Here is a 21,468-nt window from a genome sequence, read left to right as displayed (position 1 = left end):
GAATAACTGAATGTATAGGTGAATACGTTTAAGTATGTTAAGCGGTTGTGTTTTCATGTCCTGTTCTTGTTTCATGTCTCAAATCTAGTTTCATGCTTACACCTCATTTATCTCTTCCAGTCTAGACCACGTTTCATGTTTATTGACTTCCGTTTGAAAATAAAGACTTTGATCTGCGCTTGCTTCCGCTCATAGTCTCATTCCGTAACAGGTGTTGCAATTTTTTGATAGACAATAATACAAATAATTTTTTGGATTAAATGATACTTTCCACCATTACACATTTTTATGTAAATGTAATAATTAGTAGTAGAGGGTTAAAGTTTCCGAAAACTAAACACACCATCATGACCAAGATGTTATTTCTGTTTGTGCAATAATAAACAAAACTATTGTTCTGCTTTGCAATAATAAAAAAAATAGTTGAAAAAGTAACTACTGGTGTTATTGAATATGCACAGGTGACTGTAACTAATTTGCTTCATCACCAGTATACACTGTTAATAAATCAATGCCGTCTACTGGATATATTTTGAACTGCAGTAATGAATATAATTATGGTTTATTGTGCATTATAAATATTGCTTTTATGCATGTTTCAAGAACAAATATTCAGGTACCATTTCAGAACCACAGACAATTACTTCAAGCCTGTTAAATTCTGTTCAGGGCAGTGCAAAAGATAATGTCTTATCATTCACAAACTACAAAAAAGTTATCTGGACCACCCAGAATTGCTTGATTTTCTTTCCCCTGTTTTAAATTGATTACTGTATGACTATAAACTAAGGCTGTCAAATGTATCAGTAATCGAAATGTATTAATTGCATTTTGATTTTAATTACTTAAACTATTTGAATGCATTAAAATATTAATTTCATACTCCCACAGACAGACATAATTATGAACATTGCCTTCTCAACAGTTTTGAATAACAGCATTTCTTTTAGCAAATTATAGAATAAAGCTATTATGCACTGCTGTCATCAAGGTTGAGCTGCTGTATTTTGTTCAACAGCACAACACTTACTTTGCCTTTTGAGCAAGCAAGTAGGCTGTGTTCTGTAGTATAATCGAATAGGCAGCAAACATGATTTGTCAACATTGTGTTCTTGTGTTCACTTTTCTCATTTGGTTTGAAGCACAATGTTTTATATAAAGCACATTTATTATTATTATTATTATTAGTAGTAGTAGTAGTAGTAGTAGTAGTATTGCATAGACTAGCTGACTGTGTTGACTAGTTGGGACAAAAGAGTGTTATTATCATTGTGTCCGGCATAACAAAATTCTATTGGTGGCATCCCAAGCCAATGTGATTAAAAAGGTACACATTTTCAAGGTTAGAAAATTACAAAAATTACAAATAACAATTACACGTATGTCTGAATATTGCTAAATATGGCTAAATATACTTTGTTAGACAGAATATATCTCAACTTGTATGTAACATGCCATCACACCCTTATGTGCTTGTTGAACATCCCCTTCCAGATTTGGCTCTCCTATGCTGTTATAATAACCTCCACTCTTTTGGGAATGCTTTCCACTAGCTTTTGGAGTATGGCTGAGGGAATTTGTCCATTCAGCCGCAAGCGCATTAGTGAAGTCATACACTGCTGTTGGATGAGGAGGCCTTGGCCTCAGTCAGAGATCCAGTTTAAACCAAAGGTGTTCAGTGGGGTTGTGGTCAGGGTTTCTTTGCAGGACACTTTAGTTCTTCTCCAACATTGGCAAACCATGTCTTAATGGATCTCGATTTGTGCACAAGGGCATCGTAATGCTGGAACAGATTTGAGCCGCTAGAAGAAATTCTAGACAACTCTGTGGCAACAGTTTAGGGAACACCCACATATGGGTTTCATTTTTGGCCATATAGTGTATGTAAACATGATAATTCTACATTCGACTGCACAAGTTTATGGTTTCTTTTTCTATGGTTGCTTTAATTGCTTGTTAACACTTTGATATCACTTTGCATGAAGTGGAGAGGTGTGCACCCACTTCAGAAGGAATTCCTGAAATTATTTTGTTGCCCTTTAAAGCTAAATATAATCTAAATTAACTCCTTCCACTGTGGCATAGTGAATTCCCTTGTGACCAGTTCTGTGAGAAAGAGCGAATCAATAGAGGAAAATGCAGTATGAATAAAAAGAGAACCATGCACAAATTCCACAGAGACAAAAATTCTGGTCAGACTGCATATGACTTTTACAACAACAACAACAAAAAAAACCTGAAATAATTTGAAAATAAAAAATGTTTGCAGTTGAGTAATCAATATCAATAACTTCAATGAGTGTAGCAAGTACACTAAACAGTACTAAATTATAAGTATACTAAACAGTACTAAACTAAAAGTATACTAAACTATACCTTTGTTGTAACCCCATACTAAAATGTAGGTAATGTGTTGGTTTTTTGTTTTGTTTTGTTTTTCACAATGTTATCTGTAAATATGAATCAAAATGTGCAGATGTGACGCTTTTTCAGAGTCATTAGACTTTCTATTTAATATTAGGTGCATCTGTGTACAAGAGGCACCATGAAGCTCTGAGCTGGATATGGAGAATTGGGCAAACAGGTTATTAGAAGATGCTTGGATGTCATTAAATGTTTTGGGTTTTTTTTGAGCTCACGATGTAATTTCATACCATAACAGATGAAACACAATTTTATTAATTTCCTAGTTTGTCTTCCAGGGTTCGATTAATTTCTTACAGTGTAGTTTATCTGAAATCATTTTTGATTTATTTGTTCAAGATTGAAACTTACCTCACCTAAACTGAAAAATTAAGCATTAGTTAAATCTGACTTCCAGGTTTTAAAATGAATAAAAATGTACATAAATGATTGGGAGAAACTGAGAAATAGAGTTCACATAACTGCCTACAGATGAAGTTGGAAAACTGTTAGTTTTAGTGTGTTACCTTAGGCAGCTGTATAAAAAATATTTTTTTTTAAAAAAGGAACGCTTCCACTTCACACTTTTATAGGCAGCAACCTAGGACTGCACGATTATGGCCAAAATGATGATCACGATTATTTTGATCAATATTGAGATCACGATTATTTATCACGATTATTAATTGATTTTAGGGACAACATATTTTTATTGCACTTTCACATTTAAATAAACAGACCACTGCTTTCACCTCCATGTTGTACTACATTCCTGTTAATGTACAAATCTTTGCATCAAATTAGACTGGGCCTTAAAGTGCATCATCTCGTTGAAGCAAAATATAAATAAAATTGTACCCAAAATATAGGATAAGTAAAAATAAAAATGCCATCAACCAATTGAAAATATGCAATCAAATATACGATTATGCAACCAAATGAAAACAATTCAGGCCTCTGCAGAAAAGGCCAACAGTGTTTAACAGTGTTTACAGGAGGAGAGACGCAGCCAAATCACCCAATAGCGTGGTGCATGTCATTTCATACCGGAACCCGGCAGTCAGCATCACACTGGTTCCCTTGGGAAAATCCTATTGGGTTTTTGTCAAGGGAACCAGTGTGATGCTGACTTCCGGGTCCCGGTATATACACCGGAATATATATATATATACTTTTTTACCCCTTCCATTTACTCCATTTGTGTTTCATATACTGTACATTAGATATACTGTATTTAAGGATAAACTGGCACTGGGTGTTCCATATGCATATGAAATGTAAATAATGGACCAGTGGGCAGGAACCTGTATCCACACAGCTGAAGTTGATTCAGCACTCGGATCATGGCTCTTTCTGATGCCATTTCATAACACAGACACAGACTTGTTTGTTTGTCATTCTGTGCACTCAAATCTGTGCTTTTTCTATGCAGCTTTGCTGAATAGGGCCCACTGTTTATTATAAACTGTGTAAATAATACTGAAGAAAAAGTGTAGACCCTATTCAAACTGGGTAAACCTATTAAACTCCATACCACAATATTAACACCAAATGACAATGGACAGAGGACACAACTGGGCGTCATGCCAATGCTATGCCACTTTTTTATGCCTATTTAAAATAAATAAATAGTTTGTATAGATTATATCAGACAGAACATCGACTAAGAAAACCAGGTTAGCAGATGCATCGTTTTTGATAATGTAAATGTAATTTTAATGTTGAGAGCAATGAATGTACAGTTCTACCCCACAACACAATACAGAAACCACTGATGCAGAAAGTGCAAAAAGCAACAGTGGGCCTACATTATGTAAGAGTGCAATATACAAAGCCATGTGCCTTATAGAAAAACAAGCAGCCTGTAGAAATAAAAATGAACACAGCACACAATCAGCTATAGGCTGAGAAACTTTGACTTGAACAATATATGACTGTAAACCACAAATGACAAATGGTATTGCCTGATGCAGATTTTGATTTACACAGTGAAATAAACCTCAATAGAGGAAGTGTTGCAGCTTCCTCCTTAACTCCTGCATCCCTGGCACACAGTGAGCTAAAATAGGTCTTAAATGCACATTGTGCTCCCAGCGCGTAAGGATGTTTTAAAATAAATCTTTTTTAAAAAAAATTAATAAGATCACTAAATGAAAATTAGTGAAAAATCCTCTTCTAAAAAACAAACAGCTGACAGTACAGCATAGTGCAAAAGCATTATACTATATTAATACATTATACTGTAATGGAATGAAATGACAACTGATTAAATGTGGACTCCTATGATTACACACCATTTTATTCCTACGCATGTACCCCTTTTTATGGTACATAAAGTGTGGAACTCATTAGAACTGTACAAAGGTTTAGTGTTCAATGCAAGCTCCGTTAATCAGACACAAATACAGCATTCACACAGTGCTTCATTCATTCACCATTAATGTACAAAAAAGGCAAGAAGATAAGAATGCATGATACTGTAGTTCTTTGGTACAGTATTTCAATGTAGCAGAGATGAGAGTCGAACACTTGCACAAAATAGCACACTGTATTGACAAAAACCTTTTTGTTTTTCATATGAATAACTTGGGTTATGTAAGAATGACCACCAGTTGCTAACATCACACAAGTTGATTATTTGCCAATAACAGCACATACCCATGGGTTTTATTCCTCTTATACCCAGCAATTTGTCAATGATTACAATTACAATAAACATCATTGATTGATTCATCATTAATGTACAAAAAAAGGCTGGAATACAAGAATACATTTTACTGCAGTTCTGTGGTACAGAGAGGACAGTTAAACACTTGCACAAAACAGCACACTCTATTGATTAAGCCTTTTTGTTTTTCATATGAATAACTAGTTATATAAGTTATGTAAGAATCACCACGGGGTGATTTGCCAATGATTACAATTACAATAAACTAGAGCTGCAGCAACTAATTGATAATAATCGAGTATGAAAACTGTTGTCAACGAATCTCATTATCAATTACTTGGTCTACGCATCGCATGGGGTACATTTACTCATTGCTTTACTTCTGTTCGGAGAGTACAGACCAAAGTTGTGTCCCAAATGGCGTACTATACATTTACACTATGTACACTGTACTCTACTGTCTAGTGTGTAAATTTTAGAAGGGTAATATCATCTCAAATGGAACACTAGAATTTTTTTACTATCCAGTATAAGCCGCTTTCTAGGCGATGGCCCTTGACACCAAATGCACATAATGCCACGCCGCTAGCTTTAGCAGAATACCCAGAGACAATGACAATGAATTTCTTTAGTTTACTGTTTATGCCAGTGTTACTTTTTTTCCCAATATGACCTCAGTCACGATCAGATGGAGGTGTATTCGTCAACGGACATCGGAAAGAAGTATGTGACCTCCAAATCCTCTAAGGCAGGTTAGTATTTTATGTTAAATGCCATGAAGAAGACAGTAACTTGCAAACTTTACAAGGAGGAGCTTGTGTAGCATGGAAGCACAACAGTGATGCACAAACACAAACTTATGTTTATTTCCAAAATGTTCCACTGTGTGCATGGGGTTGGGGAAACAGAAACCATAAGGTGAGTAACAGAAACCATAAGGTGCAATGAACACATAGAACACATATACTGTATAATATAAACTAATACATTATAGTTACATAACAATACATACAACAATACATTTATATATATATATATATACATATATACATATATATATATATATATATATATACACACATATAAACATTTATATATATAAAAAGTCTGTCGATTTTATTTTAACTACACAAAAAATGGTATTGAAAATGTATTTGTTTTAAAAATCTGGTTAATCAATTAATAATAATAATAATAATAATAATAATAATAATAATAATAATCGGCCGATGAAGAAATTATGAGATTGAAATAATTGTTCATTACAGCCCTATAATAAGCATCATAGTTTAACCATATATGATTACATTTAATGTTGTGACTTCTGTGAGACAAATTAGTTCCTGTTATCACCTACGTTACAGCAGTATAAACAGTCGTTCCCTCGCCAGCTTCTCTGTTTTTCTTTCACTAGATGTTAATACGAAAATTAAACACAGGTTTTCATTTTACCAGGAAACTGGAAATCATAAAGCCTTCCTTCCAGACGACTCTTCCATGGTGGACAGAAGACTTCATCATATAAAAGATTATATTATAATATTATTATAGGTTATGGATTTTTTCCTTGTTATTTGTTTATAATTAGCCTTAGATGACAGGGAGTGTCTGCCATTCTGGTCCCTGTGAGCTGTTACTATAGAAACAATAATTTATTCAAACAAGCATATTAATATAAACCATAAATCATTTATGTTACAGCTGAAACTGAAAAGTCATACTTTTACAGAAAATTAACTATTGGTTAAAATTAACACCTTCTGATTCAAGAATTCAACATTTCTGCGGTATGAAGGACATTAATTCATCACTTATGAGTAAAAAAATTTAGCTACCACTGTCTGCTAGAGTAAGGTAAGAATATAATAAAAAATGACAATTCAGTGAAGCATGCGTGAGGACTGCGATCTAAATCCTAAATTTAAAAAATATACATAATAATTTCTTTATTTATCAAAAATGTTTTGATTCAGTCTTACTCTCTCAAATGTGGCAGCTTTGTTCTAAACTGAATGACTCTTTGCAGTGTGATTCTGTGGTTAGAAAGGACCACAGGCCACGCTCTGTTTCAGCTGAGACAGAGCCCCGCTGTGGCTGGCATCATGCTCTAGGCAACAGCACTCTCCGAGATGATATAAGACACAGTAGAGCCAGTAGAGAAAGTTCGTATGAACAACGGCAGAGAGGAGGATCCTCACCATCCACAAAGGACTGAGACCATTAAAGTCAGATACAGAGTTTGTGTGTGTGTATATATATATATATATATATATATATATATATATGTATGTATATATATATGTATATATATATATATATATATATATATATATATATATATTCTCTCACGCAACACACACTCATACTAATGTATGTGTATCTCTCTCTCTCTCTCTCTATATATGTATATATATATATATTCTCTCACGCAACACACACTCATACTAATGTATGTGTATCTCTCTCTCTCTCTCTCTCTCTCTCTCTCTCTCTCTCTATATATATATATATATATATATATATATATATATATATATATATATATATATGTGTGTGTGTGTGTGTGTGTGTGTGTGTGTGTGTGTGTGTGTGTGTGTGTTTTTCTTTCCCCTCATGGGAAACTAATTTTTTTCTACACAAAAACTGCAGCTATGGTGTTAAACTTTAAAACAATGGATACTAGGATTAATGTTAGGGTTAGATTTGATCAAAGCAGCAATTAGCTAGCTGCATTGAGCATTAACTCATTTCGCAAAAGGCTAGTAAAACAAGTGTGTGTGTGTGTGTGTGTGTGTGTGTGTGTGTGTGTGTGTGTGTGTGTGTGTAAAAGAGTGCAAGTGACAGTGTGGGTGGGAGGGAAAGTGAGAGAGTCTGTTTGCGTAAGAATGTAAGTGATTGCGCACGTGTGTGTATGCGTGGAGTGAAAGAAAGGGTTGGAGAGAAAACAAAAGTATGGAGTATGGATGGATGGATGAATGTTGTGTGCATGCGTGCGAGCGTGCGAGCGTGTGTGTGTGTGTGTGTGTGTGTGTGCGCGCGCGCCCGCGCGCTGTGTATTGTGCCAAAATGATACGCTCCATTTGTCCATAGAGTTCTTAGGCGATCACACACGTCTCAACAGCTTACAGATTCCACCACGATCCACCAGCAAAAGAAACACGGCACACATACATAGCATCTTCTTAGAATATCCCTTAATAAAATAAATAAATAAATAAAAATTTAAAAAGCCTTGCAAACACACTGAACATTTAACGAGTCAAGCGAGTCCAAAATTCGAATCGACTCTTAAACAGAAGAAAGAGTATAAACAGGCACGAGCTCATTTCTCATCGTTTGCTTTCCTTCGCAGCAGAAATGTGAAGAAAATGTGAAGGAAGGACTTACTTTAAGACGGCGCTGTCCCCCTGTCTCACCGTGATGTTGTCCTTTAAATAAGAGTCTCCGCTCCGCGCTGGCACTCCTGCAGGCACAAGGAAGAGCAGTCTCAGAGCCAGCACTGCCAGGCATCTCCAGGGCACAACTACATAACCACATAAACCCATGTTTTTTTGGGTTTTGTTTTGTTATTTTCCCCGCAGGTGCCGCACAAAACTTCCCCAACTACACCGAGGAAACCCCCCCAAAAACAACAATCAGATGTGTCCGATATCAGTCCCGCGTTCAAATTTCCAGCCAGAGCGGTTTTAATTCCAAACCAAACCAATGTCCTCTTGGATATTCCTCGAAAACTTCCGACGCGTTCGCCTGGATGAGGTGGATATGAAGGAATGACGCAGAGCTTCAGTAAACCTTCTTCAATGATGCTCTGATGAAACCACTGCACTGAACATTCCGTTTTAACAAACTGCAGAGCGCATGGTTAGACTCGATTCTAAAGCACAACGCACGCTGATATTCCCGAGGATAGAATAAGCGCAGATGTTCTTCTCGTGCTTAGGTCAGAGGGAGACTGACGGAGCATCGGAGGAGCTGGAGCGCTGAGTGAGCGCACGCGGGAAACGGGAGTGAGAGGGTTTTCTCTCTCTCTCTCTCTCTCTCTCTCTCTCTTCCTTTTCCCCCTCCTTTTATTTATTTATTTTCCGTGCAGCAACGGCGGGAAAGAAATCTGCTGAGATCAACCCACGCTAAAGGACGCCATCACAACACTAAACGCGCTCTTTACATGCCCGATCATAACCACGTGTAAAAAGCTCATAAACCATTTTACAGGCCTACTTGGTAAATATATTCTGCTCATGTCTAGCCCGGAATGGTTTATACCTTTTTTATGAGCCCAGCAGAGCGCAGTTAATAGACAATTCATAAAGTCTTATGTAACAGCAGTTCAAAAGTGTTCTCCCAGGACGCACTGGAATAAATCTGTCACACAGCATCGTCCTCTAGTTGAATTTGGTTAAAGTGATCGAGGAAACTCTTTTTTAAAACACTTTTAAAAAAAAAAAAAATAAATAAAATAAAAAAAGGCAGGATGGTGTCAATGACATAGCACATATGTGGAATATTAGAGACAATATAATATAGTGTATTATATTAAACCCTTACTGGCATCTGTGATAGTAATAACCACATCCTCAGTCGATTTCCTTTAATAACTATTCTCAATGTGTATAGAATTGACAAAGGTTGGACTATTTTCCATGTTCCTTGTCGACTATGCTAAATTATTTACACTTCTTCTCCTGGCTACTCTCTTAAAAATATAGGTTATTTAATGGTTCTGTACAGCACTTTAGGTTCTGCAAAGAACCTTCTTCTTGTCAAGAACCATTTTTCATTCTATAAGGTACTTGAGTAGAGATACAGTCGGGGAAATAAGTATTGGACGTGTCCAAAAAAAAAAATCTGTAAATATATTTCCAATGAGGCTATTCACATGAAATTTTCACCAGACATCAGTATTAACTCAGAATATCTGGAAATATAAAGAATTCACAACATTAAAGACCATAACTAAAGTTATGTGTAATAAAGTGGAATGACATAGAAAAAAAGTATTGAACACACTAAGAAGAAGCAGTTCTTCAAGGCAAGGTAAGGCAAGAAACTAGCTGAAATCTGTAAGTAATCATACCCCCTATCTGTGCAAATTAATATTAGCTGGGTTAGTAAATTGATGGTCTATAAAAAGGCTTTTCATTACCAAGGTGTCACACAAGATACATCTCATGATGGGTAAAAAGCAAAGAGCTTCGCAACCTTATTGCTGCAAAACATATTGATGAAATCGAATACTGACGTATTTCAAAACTTCTGAATCTTTAAGTAAGCACCAACGGGGCCATTATCCACAAGTGGAAACAACATCACTCCATCATCAACCAGCCTCGCACAGGAACACCTCATACGATTTCTGACCAGGGAGTCAGAAGAATAGTCAGAAGAGTAGCCCAAGAGCCAAGGACCACTCAGAAAGAGCTCCAGAAACACTTGGAGGCAGCAGGTGCCATCATCACAGAGAGGGCAATAGACAATGCACGTCACTGCTCATGCTCACCAAGCAAGACTCCATTACTAAAGAAAAGGCATGTCGAAGCTCGTTTAAAGTTTGCTACAACTCATTTGGTCACGCCTATGAAATACTGGGAGAGTGTAGTCTGGTCAGACGAGAGCAAAATTGAACTTTTTGGCTGTCATACTACACACCATGTTTGGAGAAGAAATGGCACTACACATCACCCATAAAACAGTATACTAACAGTGACGTTTGGAGGTGGAAGCATCATGGTGTGGGGCTGTTTTTCATCGCGTGGTACTGGCACACTACATATAACTGAAGGAATGATGAATGAAGCCCTTTACCAGAAGATTCTTGAGAAGAATCTGCTGCCATCCACCAGGATGATGAAGATGAGATGTGGGTAGACCTTCCAGCAAGGACAATGATCCAAAGCATACAGCAAAATCACCAGTGTTGATTTAAAACCCTACAGTGTTTATATAAGTCCATTGGACTCAAATGAACACTCGGGGTGTTAATTCATCACTAGGGATTGTACTGTGTAAAGCAAAGGAATCTCTCAATTGGTTTCAGAGAAGAAAAATCAAGGTGTTAGAATGGCCCAGTCAATCACCTGACTTGAATCCAATTGAAAAAGTTTTAAAGACAATATGTTTAGAAGAATGGGCCAAAATCACACCTGAATACTCCGGCCATTTAATTTCTTCATACAGGAAGCATCTTGAAGCTGTCATTACAAACAAAGGCTTCTCCACTAAGTATTAAATACATTTCAGTTAGTGTATTCAATACTTTTTTTCCTGTGTCATTCCACGTTATTACACATAACTTTATTTATGGACTTTAATGTTTGGATTTCTTTATATGTGTGGATTTCTTGCATTAATACCAAAGTCTGGTGAAAATTTCATGTGAATAGCCTCATTGGAAATATATTTACTGAAAAAAATGCTGAAGCCTCCAATGCTTATTTCAACCACTGTATATGGTTCTTTGGAGATTAAATAAGTTCTTTATGGTTCATTATAGATTCTTCAGAGCAGTGTATTGGTTCTACATAGGGTTAACTTTAACCTTAACAGGTTAAAGTTAACCCTGTAAGGTTCTTTGTGGGACTGGAAATGGTTCTCCGGGAATCACTCTTAAGAACCTTACAAAGGGTTTTTTAGAGAACTTATGATAAAATGGTTTCTTGTGGCACTGCTGCAAAGAATCATTTCTGGGTTCTTTAAATCACCAGTAAATAGATGGTAAAAGATTCTTTGTGGAACTTAAAAGGGTTCTAATATGGCATCAGTCTGAAAAACATTTTCTATGGTTCTAAGGTTCTAATTCGAACCTTTAAATTTTAAGAGTGTAAAAATACAACACACTGGATGCTCCTGAGAGGACAACAGGGCTTACTAATCAATCATTAAGTAAAACTGTGTATAAATGTTTTAGGAGGCCAAACCAACCCCAAAAAAATTGTGGCGGAAGATTTATAAATGTTTTGGTAATGCTTATTTTCATCATACCTGCATGCATATTTTGGCAGTGGTGGCTCAACAGTTAGTGGGATAAATGAAAATTCTGTCATCAATTACCCTCATATCGTTCTAAACCCATAAGACTTCCGTTCATCTTCTGAATACAAATGAAGACATTTTTAATGAATCCTGCCAGATTTCTGTCCCTCCATTTACAATCCAGTAACCAAAACTTTCAAGCTCCAAAAAGTTAAAATTTCTCCCAATTTTAATCCACAGTGTAGTGCTTCTGGTTCCAATTGTATCAAAAGAACGTCCGCTCTCAACGGGACCTGGAAGCCAAAGCGCTGCACTGGTTACAGCAGAGGAAGAGGGATGCTGTACACAAACTGAAATCTATGCAAAAGTGAAGATATTTTGGGAATAAAGACTTTATTTTAGTTTTTTTTTGCACACACAAAGCATTTGTATTGCTTCATAAAATTAAGATTATTTTTTGAGATTGAGATGAATTGCTGCTGCTTCTTCATATTTTGATACATACCATGCATGTAAATGCTCAAGGCACAGCTAATTTACATTTACGATACATAGGAAACTGCATAAAAGGCAAAAACGTATCAACTAAACAGTGAAAGGGCACCTCCTAGGCATGGCATGTGCTAACTCTTCCAATGATGTAAGCCATTGCACTGAATAGCTACAATAGTTACACACGAACTCAGTCTTCCTACTTTTATAGAGGTGCCATTACTTTTGTCATAATTCAATGATTTCTGTTTTTCATTTCATTTTATGGATTTAATTTTGGCTTTCATCCAAATCATTAATATGAAATGATTGTCATTTTTTTTTATATGAAATTCTAATGTGTAACTGAAATAAATAAGCTATTTAAACTTGACAGTGTAATAATATATACATTTCCAGTAACCTATCACTATTTATAAAGTTTGAAGCCTATTAGTTGAGTCCTTATACTGTATTTAAATATACAAAATTCACTCTGGCGAATGAATAGTGAATACATTTGTTCGAATCTAGCTTGATAAATGAAGCCTATTGTACACGTGCCAGTTTCTGCATATGCATGTTTAAGATTAACGTGCAACTAAAACAGTGTAAACTATTTTGTTGGAACCCTTAGGGTCTATTCTTTACACCCGAGCTAAGCTAATTCATAATACATTTCAAGTTGTACATCTCTGAAATATTTGCAGGACAGATAAATATGAAACTAAGCCTTTAGGTGTTTGTATATATTGCAGTTATATAAATAATATCACTGAGTTCATGGACAATGGGTTTACTTGCTAGCCTTCTAGAAGTAAGCTATCAATGAATTCCAATGATGAATCCATTGTTTAAGTTTTATTACCAATTATTTTAGCCTTATCACTTTTTAGAAAATATCGGAATAGAATGTGTTATCTACTTCTGCCTCACTGCAGCTTCAGTATATTAGTGAATATCAGCTTGTCATTAGCTCATTTCTTTCCTGCATATTCATATAATGTGTTCATTAAAGTTACAAAGCAGACTCCCACTAAAGGCAGATTCATGACTTTGAATGATATTAGAATAAAATGCCTTCAGTTGGATTAACCAGGTTATCTCTTTATTTTCCACAGGTCATTCCTCTTTTTAACGACGATGAACAGGCCTAGAGAGGAAATTGTGTGTGATAAGACTTAATTAAAATATATACAGATCTTCTTAATGGTTCACTGATGCTGTTGCTAATTCTGTAACTTCTCTTTAAACTTCAGCTGACCTAAGCAAGACGTAGTTGCATTCGGTTAATTAGTGTTGTGAATTCCTTTGTCGGAGACACACTAAGCAAAAACAAACTGCAGAAAATAAACTCATTCAAAATTACAGCACCAAAAAAGTCCTTTATTGGCAAGTAGGTGCAAAATCTATTTGTCACTCAGCAACCGCTCTAATATCCTTTGAGATTGCTTTTTCAGTTTTTCCCAAGTCCAGTCATGGACGTGTATACGCCCTGTTTACCACCTTGAAACAAGCTTGGCTCATACATATAAGCTACAGTTCAATCATTAGGTCTACTCTTCATGATGATTGTGAGAGGGAGGAATGTAGATTGTAAAGTGACTCAGGTAAACATCAACACAGAAGAGATTTTTAATGCCACAGGGAAAAAAAATAATACAAATAAACCGAAACAAACCTGTTTACACACAGCCTTGATATGACCACTGCTGTGAGCCAAAAAAAAAAGAGCTGTGTGCAAACTGAAAAGAAAAAAAAAACCCAACCAAACACCAAAAACACAGTCAAATACTTGAGCTAAGTGGAGAAAAAGAGGCTTTCACTCATCACCCAGGGAGCTCTACAAGCAGAATGGAAAATGCTGCTTGGATATGACGCTGCGGGCTATTTTGTAATTGCTGGGGAGACGATTATGCAGAATCACTGACGTTGCCATCTAGACTAATATTCCTAAGCTTCATTCCTGAATGACCATAACTGTGAATAATGCAGTGGTTTCCATTCTTAAACACATTGGTTAATTATTAATTGAGTCAGAAGTATTAGAGATAAGAAAACGATAGACTGTGCAGTGTTGCAGCCTTTATTAATATAAATATGACATTGATCAATTCCTCTCATCCATCTCTATCCATTCCTTCTTTAATTTTGATCTTTTTCCGTTTTCTTTTTCTCCCTTTACTGCTTCCATGCATGTTTCCTGTTCTGCCCATACAACTATATTGCTATTATTTATCCATTAATTAGAGAGTCTTGTGTGGCTTCCCAAAAACACAATTCCAAATGTGTTCTCCAGTATTGCCTTAAAATTGCCAGTGGAATGCACACATATTAGGAATTGTCCTAAATATTTTTATGAAACAAGTGGAGCAATTTATCCAGCTGTGACGGCTGTAGTCCAAATGTGATGTGTTCATTAGATATTCATTTAATATAAGATTGTATAATATTTTATATATACACACCACAAATCCATATTTAACCTTGAGGTCGAATGTAATTTGGAACCGAAAACTAGGCCATCATTTGGAAATGTCAGTGTCCAAATCTGCAGTAATTGAGGCTTAGCTATCCTGCTGAAGTTTGTTTTTCTGACAGTGGAGGCTTCTCACTTGAACGCAAATGCATTTCAGGCTACACTTATGGACTGTCATTGCAGAGAAATATGAATCATTTGACCAGATTCCAGATGGGGGGGATACATGCAATGTTGAAAATGTCAATTATCATTCAGTATGGTTATGCACAGCATTCTGAGAGCGACCATGCTGATAAAGTAGCTGCCAGCTCAATCTCATATGAACCTTCAGGACACAATGTATTTAAGGAAATTTATTGCCACAACTGCCAGAGAACTAGTAGAATTCATCCTCATCATGTTAAGTTTAATACAATATATTAAGATTATTGGTAGTGAATTAATAATGAGATATTTATGCCATTTTTATGTTTCTTTAGAGATGATTTTACCAAAATACTTTATGCAGGATAAGCTCTGGTGCAAGCTAGACTTATGGAAGGCATATTTCTCAAATTCCACTATGTTTAGCACAATGTCTCAAAAAATATAAATAAATAAATAAATAAAAATAAAACACTGGCATGAGAAGATTTTACTCTTGACCTTTTAAACCATTAACACTGCATGCTATGAACACATGGTTCCAATTGTCTCAGAACAAACAATTCATTCAAATCTAAAAATGTATTTTAATTAACAAGAATGATTTAATTAGATGTCATATAGATGGATAAAAGCTATGACTGCTAATTCTACCGCTTGCTCTAACTTTAACCATCTATAGCTTTTTATCCGATGTGTATCACGCACATTTTTAATAAGACTATGTGGGTTACAAAGAAACTGGAGAAAATTACTGAATCTCTTTCATACCAACTGATTATGCAGTCTCTTTCTACTAGAATGAATTCTTTCAACCTGATGGAAATGTGCTACACAAGACTGTTATGCTGCCCTCCTGCTGTTAGCATCCCCAGTCCGGTGTCATAAAGACAAACTTTACAACTGATAAGAGTGCTTTGTCCAGGCAAATATGGCAGGTCCATTTTCCAGCGACATGCTAGCACTATATAGTGTAAATATAAAGTAAACAATACTTACTAAGTGTTTTTACAATAAATATCCAAACATAGTGGGATAAGCACTTATAAACCAATAACAGGCAGATTGGACAACTGGAGAACACTATGACTGTAAACACAAAGAAACACTTGAACCCAACACAATACAACTTCAACAAATATAGCGAGAGACATGGTTAATGCGTGTACTGTAGCTCTACACAAATTGTAGGAAATCTGACAAAACTGGTCCTGCGTTTGAAAATCCATACCCATTTCGTGAGAGATTAGAAAGATCAGAGTTTTCCAAAATAATCACAACACAAAGACTGTAATTAAAGTAAAAATCCACACTAAATAACTTGCATATTAATCTTTATAATTAACATGTGATCTTCAGTGCTGCCCATGGTTTATTTTGTAATGAAATTTATTTATTTATTTATGTTTTTTTTTTTTTTTTTTTTTTTACCATTTCATACATTACCCACAATGCCATTTGACTACCTGCTGATAATTACAGCAATGGGAACTCATCTCTACCTAAATAGAGTGATGCAGCAGCACTTTAGTCCTATAGTCTATCCAGCTTTCTTATCTCCTGCTTGAAGAAACATTTTCTTACCTCATAAACCTGCATTGCATTCTAGAAGTTTGAGTCCAATGTTTGCTCTCTCCACTACTTCTATATTGGATTTCATATTAATGTTATTGAATGTTGATGGAAAATGGTGAGCAAGGAAATAAGTTTTTGTTTTTAAGACACAGCTAAACCTGACCATTATCACTTGTGTTTGATATCAGTGATTTTTTTCCTCCTATTAAAGGCCATTTTAACTGTGCTAACAATGTCCTCCTGTGAGGACAGCGTGAAATATCACAAATATTTCAACTTAAACATATTTAACATGTTTTAGGGTGGAATTTTATTTAAAATGGAAGAGAATGTCTCACATGCTCTCTACCACCTAGATTGATCTTAACATTATAATACCTGTGGAAAACAAGGCCCAGCTTGCTGGCTAACAAAATACCACTGATGAGGACCATGCTCATGGTTCCTTGATTGTCCAAGGCTGGTATGGAACAATCTGATTATGTATTTCAAAGCAGGTCCAGACCGATTTTTAAAACAATTACAGTAATATTCTGGGCTAATGTAACGTGGAAGACTCAGGGGCAAGATTAGGATCCATGTGCAGGATGTTTATTGCAAATAAACCACAATCCAAAATACAGACCAAGGACGATGGACATATAAATCAGGGTACATAACCAAAAGGGTGATCTAGGGTGTAGACAGAATCCAAGGCACAATAAGAATAGACAGGCAGACAAAGCAAAAATGACAACAAGAACACAAAGAGGTCCAATCAGCAAGACTTTACATGCTGTGGTTGTGACCTTGTGCTCTATATAGTGAACAACAGGAAATGAGTGTAGAAGAAGAGACCTAATGTTATGGGGTGGGTGCCCTCTGGTGGCATGGAGGTGAAATATCCTGGGCTGACATGACTCAAATTTGAACTGGACTGCCTCTAATACTAATCACCCAGGATGTTATAGGGAAAAAATTTTTAAACAAATGGAAATGACCGACATACTTTATTACAGTTGCCTAATACTGATAGCTAAATTGTTGTACCTAGTTGTACCAGCTAATTATAAATTCAACTGTAAGCCAGGGCTTAAATTATGTTCTAAGGCTTAGAAGCCATACACTGAAAGTAGTTAGTGTAACACTAGCTTTACACGTGTAAAATTTTCAGTTACACCACAGACTCATAAGATGCATTGTAACTAGTAGCGTAAAATGATCGCAAATCAAACTTTGTCAGACAGAGTGATATGGTTCACCATCACCAACCAATCTGCATTTTAAACAAACACAAAATACTACATTAATACTGATCTGTTCTGTTCTGCTTGGGCTCTCATTCAGCAAATTTAACAGCATTTTATTGAAACAAAAAAAAAATGACCACAGGTCTCCGCATTTAATCTGCTTTTGAATTATCAAAACTACATACAGTAAGAATTCATTCATCACATTCATTCATTCATCTTCTGTAACCATTTTATCCTGGTCAGGGTCATGGTGGTCCAGAGGATATCCTGGGAACATTGAGTGGAAAATATTACATTAATAGTGAACATTTTAAAATAATACCTTGCAATAGCTCTCTATGCTAGATGATAGAATGATATGAAATTTTTTTTTATTTAAATAATTTTTAGAAATTATTTGTACTTTATTTATGGTCCCTACTGTTTATACTGTATGCACTGCTGCAAACAGTGTATTATAGAGAGGGGGTCATCTAGTGCTGACCAGGAAAGAGAAAGTTTGAACATAAATACATCATTATGCAGCTCACAAAATAAAATGAACGCAAAATGGATTTATATTCGGTGCTTTTTTCTCTGACACAGCAGGCCTGGTAGACCAAATCACAGAGTATTTTTGAGAGTACTTGATGTTGCACCTACAGTACTCGAAGGTAGGTTTGAGCCTTAAGGTATAACTTGAGGCTATTTTGAAACTATGGATCTTTAGGTTACAGTTCAGTAGGAATGCTTCACAAATAATTTCTTTAATCTCAAAGCACCTATTCAAGATAATCTTTAATGGAAATATTTATGAAACTTCAGTGTACAAATCTGTTTAGAAAAGAATGCACTGCTCTTCCTATGGAGACTACCTAACCTTGCAGTGAACTGCAGAAATATTCCTTTATATAATAGCTACTGCTAAACTAATGTCGAGTAGAACGTCCTTGGGGAGAAATTTAGCTTTGTTTCCTGGAACATTATTTAAAAAAAGAAAAAAGAAAAGAAAAAGACAACATTTCATTTTGAACATGTGGATATTTCCATAGGAGTCCATACTGAGCATTAGAACTCAGTGTACTCTTAGAGGTCTTATGCCTAAATATCCATTGCAAGAACTTATTATGAAAATAAAAAATAAAAAACACACTGTATGAATAAGAAGATTAGTCAACTTCATAATTATCCACACTACTCATAAAAAAGGAGCAAATGGATATACAGGGTATTGGAAATATTTGGGTACACTGGGGACGTTGGGTACACAGTTAATGAAGCACATTTGTCTGAAATGTCCAGTTTCTCTGGAAACATTATATGCTATGCTTCATTTTTCAATAATTCCTAATTCTATGCCAGGAAAAAAGTAAAATTCTATTATTTAGATATATCTATATTTTAAATTGTGTATTAAGGTTCTATCTGGTTAAAGAACCAAATTAAATCATAGGACATCAAAAATGTTAGAAAAAAGGTTGAAAAGTTGAAATCTACATTTGCAGCTCTATTGTCGTGTAATGATGTGTTGGACAGATGCAATTGCAGTTAAGAGCTTTACTGAAGAGCATATCCAGAGGGCAAGGCAAAAACAACAACAACAAAAACAAAGACAAGCAAACAGGCTAGAGCAGGTAAGGCAGAAATGAAGGTCAAAGGAGACTCACAGCCACCCAACAAAAACGATAGCAACTAAGCATATTACTTCGCAAAGACATTGACTGAACAGTCTCTTCTATAGTGTGGTGGGACTGTGAGTGTGATTGGGAACAGGTGTGTCTGCTTAGTCCTCAGGAGAAGGTGACGAGTATGTGTGTTACTTTGGGATTTGTTTGTAGTTTGCTGTGCATTCTGGGAAATGGAGTCATTAGTTTGATTTTGTTTTTATATCTCTTTATTATGAAGCAATCCCTAAATCCCTAAATCACACTAAATAACTAATAAACAAAATCTTATAGCTCAGTAAAGACTGATAATTTAGGCTGTGATCACATTATGATTACATACTGTATGCTTTTATTTTATATTAATTAATTTATTTGTACCTAACAATTTAATTTAAAACATTTACAATATAGTCATATTAAAATAAAAATAAAAATGTTCCTAATAAAGTCTGTTAGCTGACCTTCAGTCACAGTGAAATGTTTAAGCATATACAGTACAAGCATATATATGCAATATTAAGCATATTGCATGTGGGTAATATTTAATGCTAATGTTATCTGGTATTAGATACAATATTATCTTTCTGCTGCACTGAAGACTTTCTAATATGCCCGAAAATTTGCTCAGTGTAGGACAAATGAATATTGTAGATCCATCCTGTTTTATACACTTACTTTTACAGCTGAAAGTTACTTTCACCTCCAGATCACCATACTGAAAAGCCTCTAGTCTGTTCTCTTTTCTTGCCATGTGAATAGGAATTGGATATTATTTGGCCATGGCCATGTATATTCCATATTCATCATGGATGATGATTGGCTAGCTGAGAGAATATTTAGTATGAAAAGATAGAATATTAAGTCGGTGACTATGGAGATAAAACATTTTTCTCAAATAATACACCAATAACTTGTATTGGTGTATTATTTGATGCAGTATTACAAGTTTATGTGGTTAAATTATTTTCAAGCATCATGCCAGATAGAACCTTATAATGCTGAGGTCACGAAATATATTGCAGTAAAGACAACTCTGTTCAATACTGTTTCATTAACTTGTGCTTCCTGATGACGAACTTTAGCTCAGGTAGTTCATTATCATTATGAGAACAAAAGGCAGAAAATTAGAGAGTAATCTGGTGACCTGGAGCCACAACATTCTCCATCCATCTAGTCAAAACATATGCTACTATTGTTCATAAATACCATCCTCCTGCACCACACTCCCATCTCCTGAGTTCAGTCAGGAATTAATTTGAGTCCTGACCCTGAAGCAAATGAACTGCATATGATGATAAATCTAATATGCCGAGCAATTCAGGGTCCGCGTATTCATTACCGTCACTGAGTCGGCTTGACATACAGGGCTCTTCCTCCTTACACCGGAGGGACATATACATGCTCATACTATATTCAACTGGCACTTTTTCCTCCACTCACTAATACCAAGCTCAGAGATGGCTGTGCTGGTACTTACAAAAAGGGCTTTTATTAATTATGAAAATTTAGTCAATAGTGCAGTAAAAATACATACTTTAAAACATTATTCATATACAACATGAATAATGATGTGAAACAATAATAATCTATGTATCCCACATATTCCAGTGTATATTATGTAATTAAAATAACACTGTAATCTAGTGCATGAGACTATTAATTATTTCATTGACAAGTAAATTGCTTAATTAAATATGCACCATTATAGTCAAACTAGAAATACTGTTAATCCACTTCTTATATTTATAGGTAAATGAAAAACATCCCAGCCCATGTGGCTATCGACACTAATTCGATACAGTCGACTACATAATTATGAACAGAATACTTTTTTTTTCTTCTTTACAGCTAATTTGAAGCACTTGTATTTACAAGATA

At 35.3% G+C, this 21,468-nt stretch overlaps 1 protein-coding gene across 2 annotated transcripts in view; it reads right to left on the bottom strand.

The window, feature by feature from the left end:
* The window catches only part of opcml (opioid binding protein/cell adhesion molecule-like), a 276,526-nt gene that overhangs the window by 166,200 nt on the left and 88,858 nt on the right, over positions 1–21,468 (bottom strand). Inside the window, exon 2 of one of the 2 annotated variants that reach the window (XM_017489934.3) lies at positions 8,459–8,534. In XM_017489934.3, the coding sequence (XP_017345423.1) occupies positions 8,459–8,534 (76 nt within the window). Of the gene's footprint in view, positions 1–8,458; positions 9,056–21,468 lie in introns of those variants that run through there. The other variant, XM_017489933.3, reaches the window with a different exon arrangement.

The sequence above is a fragment of the Ictalurus punctatus genome, chromosome 16, assembly GCF_001660625.3.
Source record: "Ictalurus punctatus breed USDA103 chromosome 16, Coco_2.0, whole genome shotgun sequence".
In the NCBI taxonomy this organism is placed as follows: domain Eukaryota; kingdom Metazoa; phylum Chordata; class Actinopteri; order Siluriformes; family Ictaluridae; genus Ictalurus; species Ictalurus punctatus.
The sequence above is the reverse complement of the archived record's forward strand: the minus strand, read 5'-3'. Positions and strand labels throughout refer to the sequence as shown.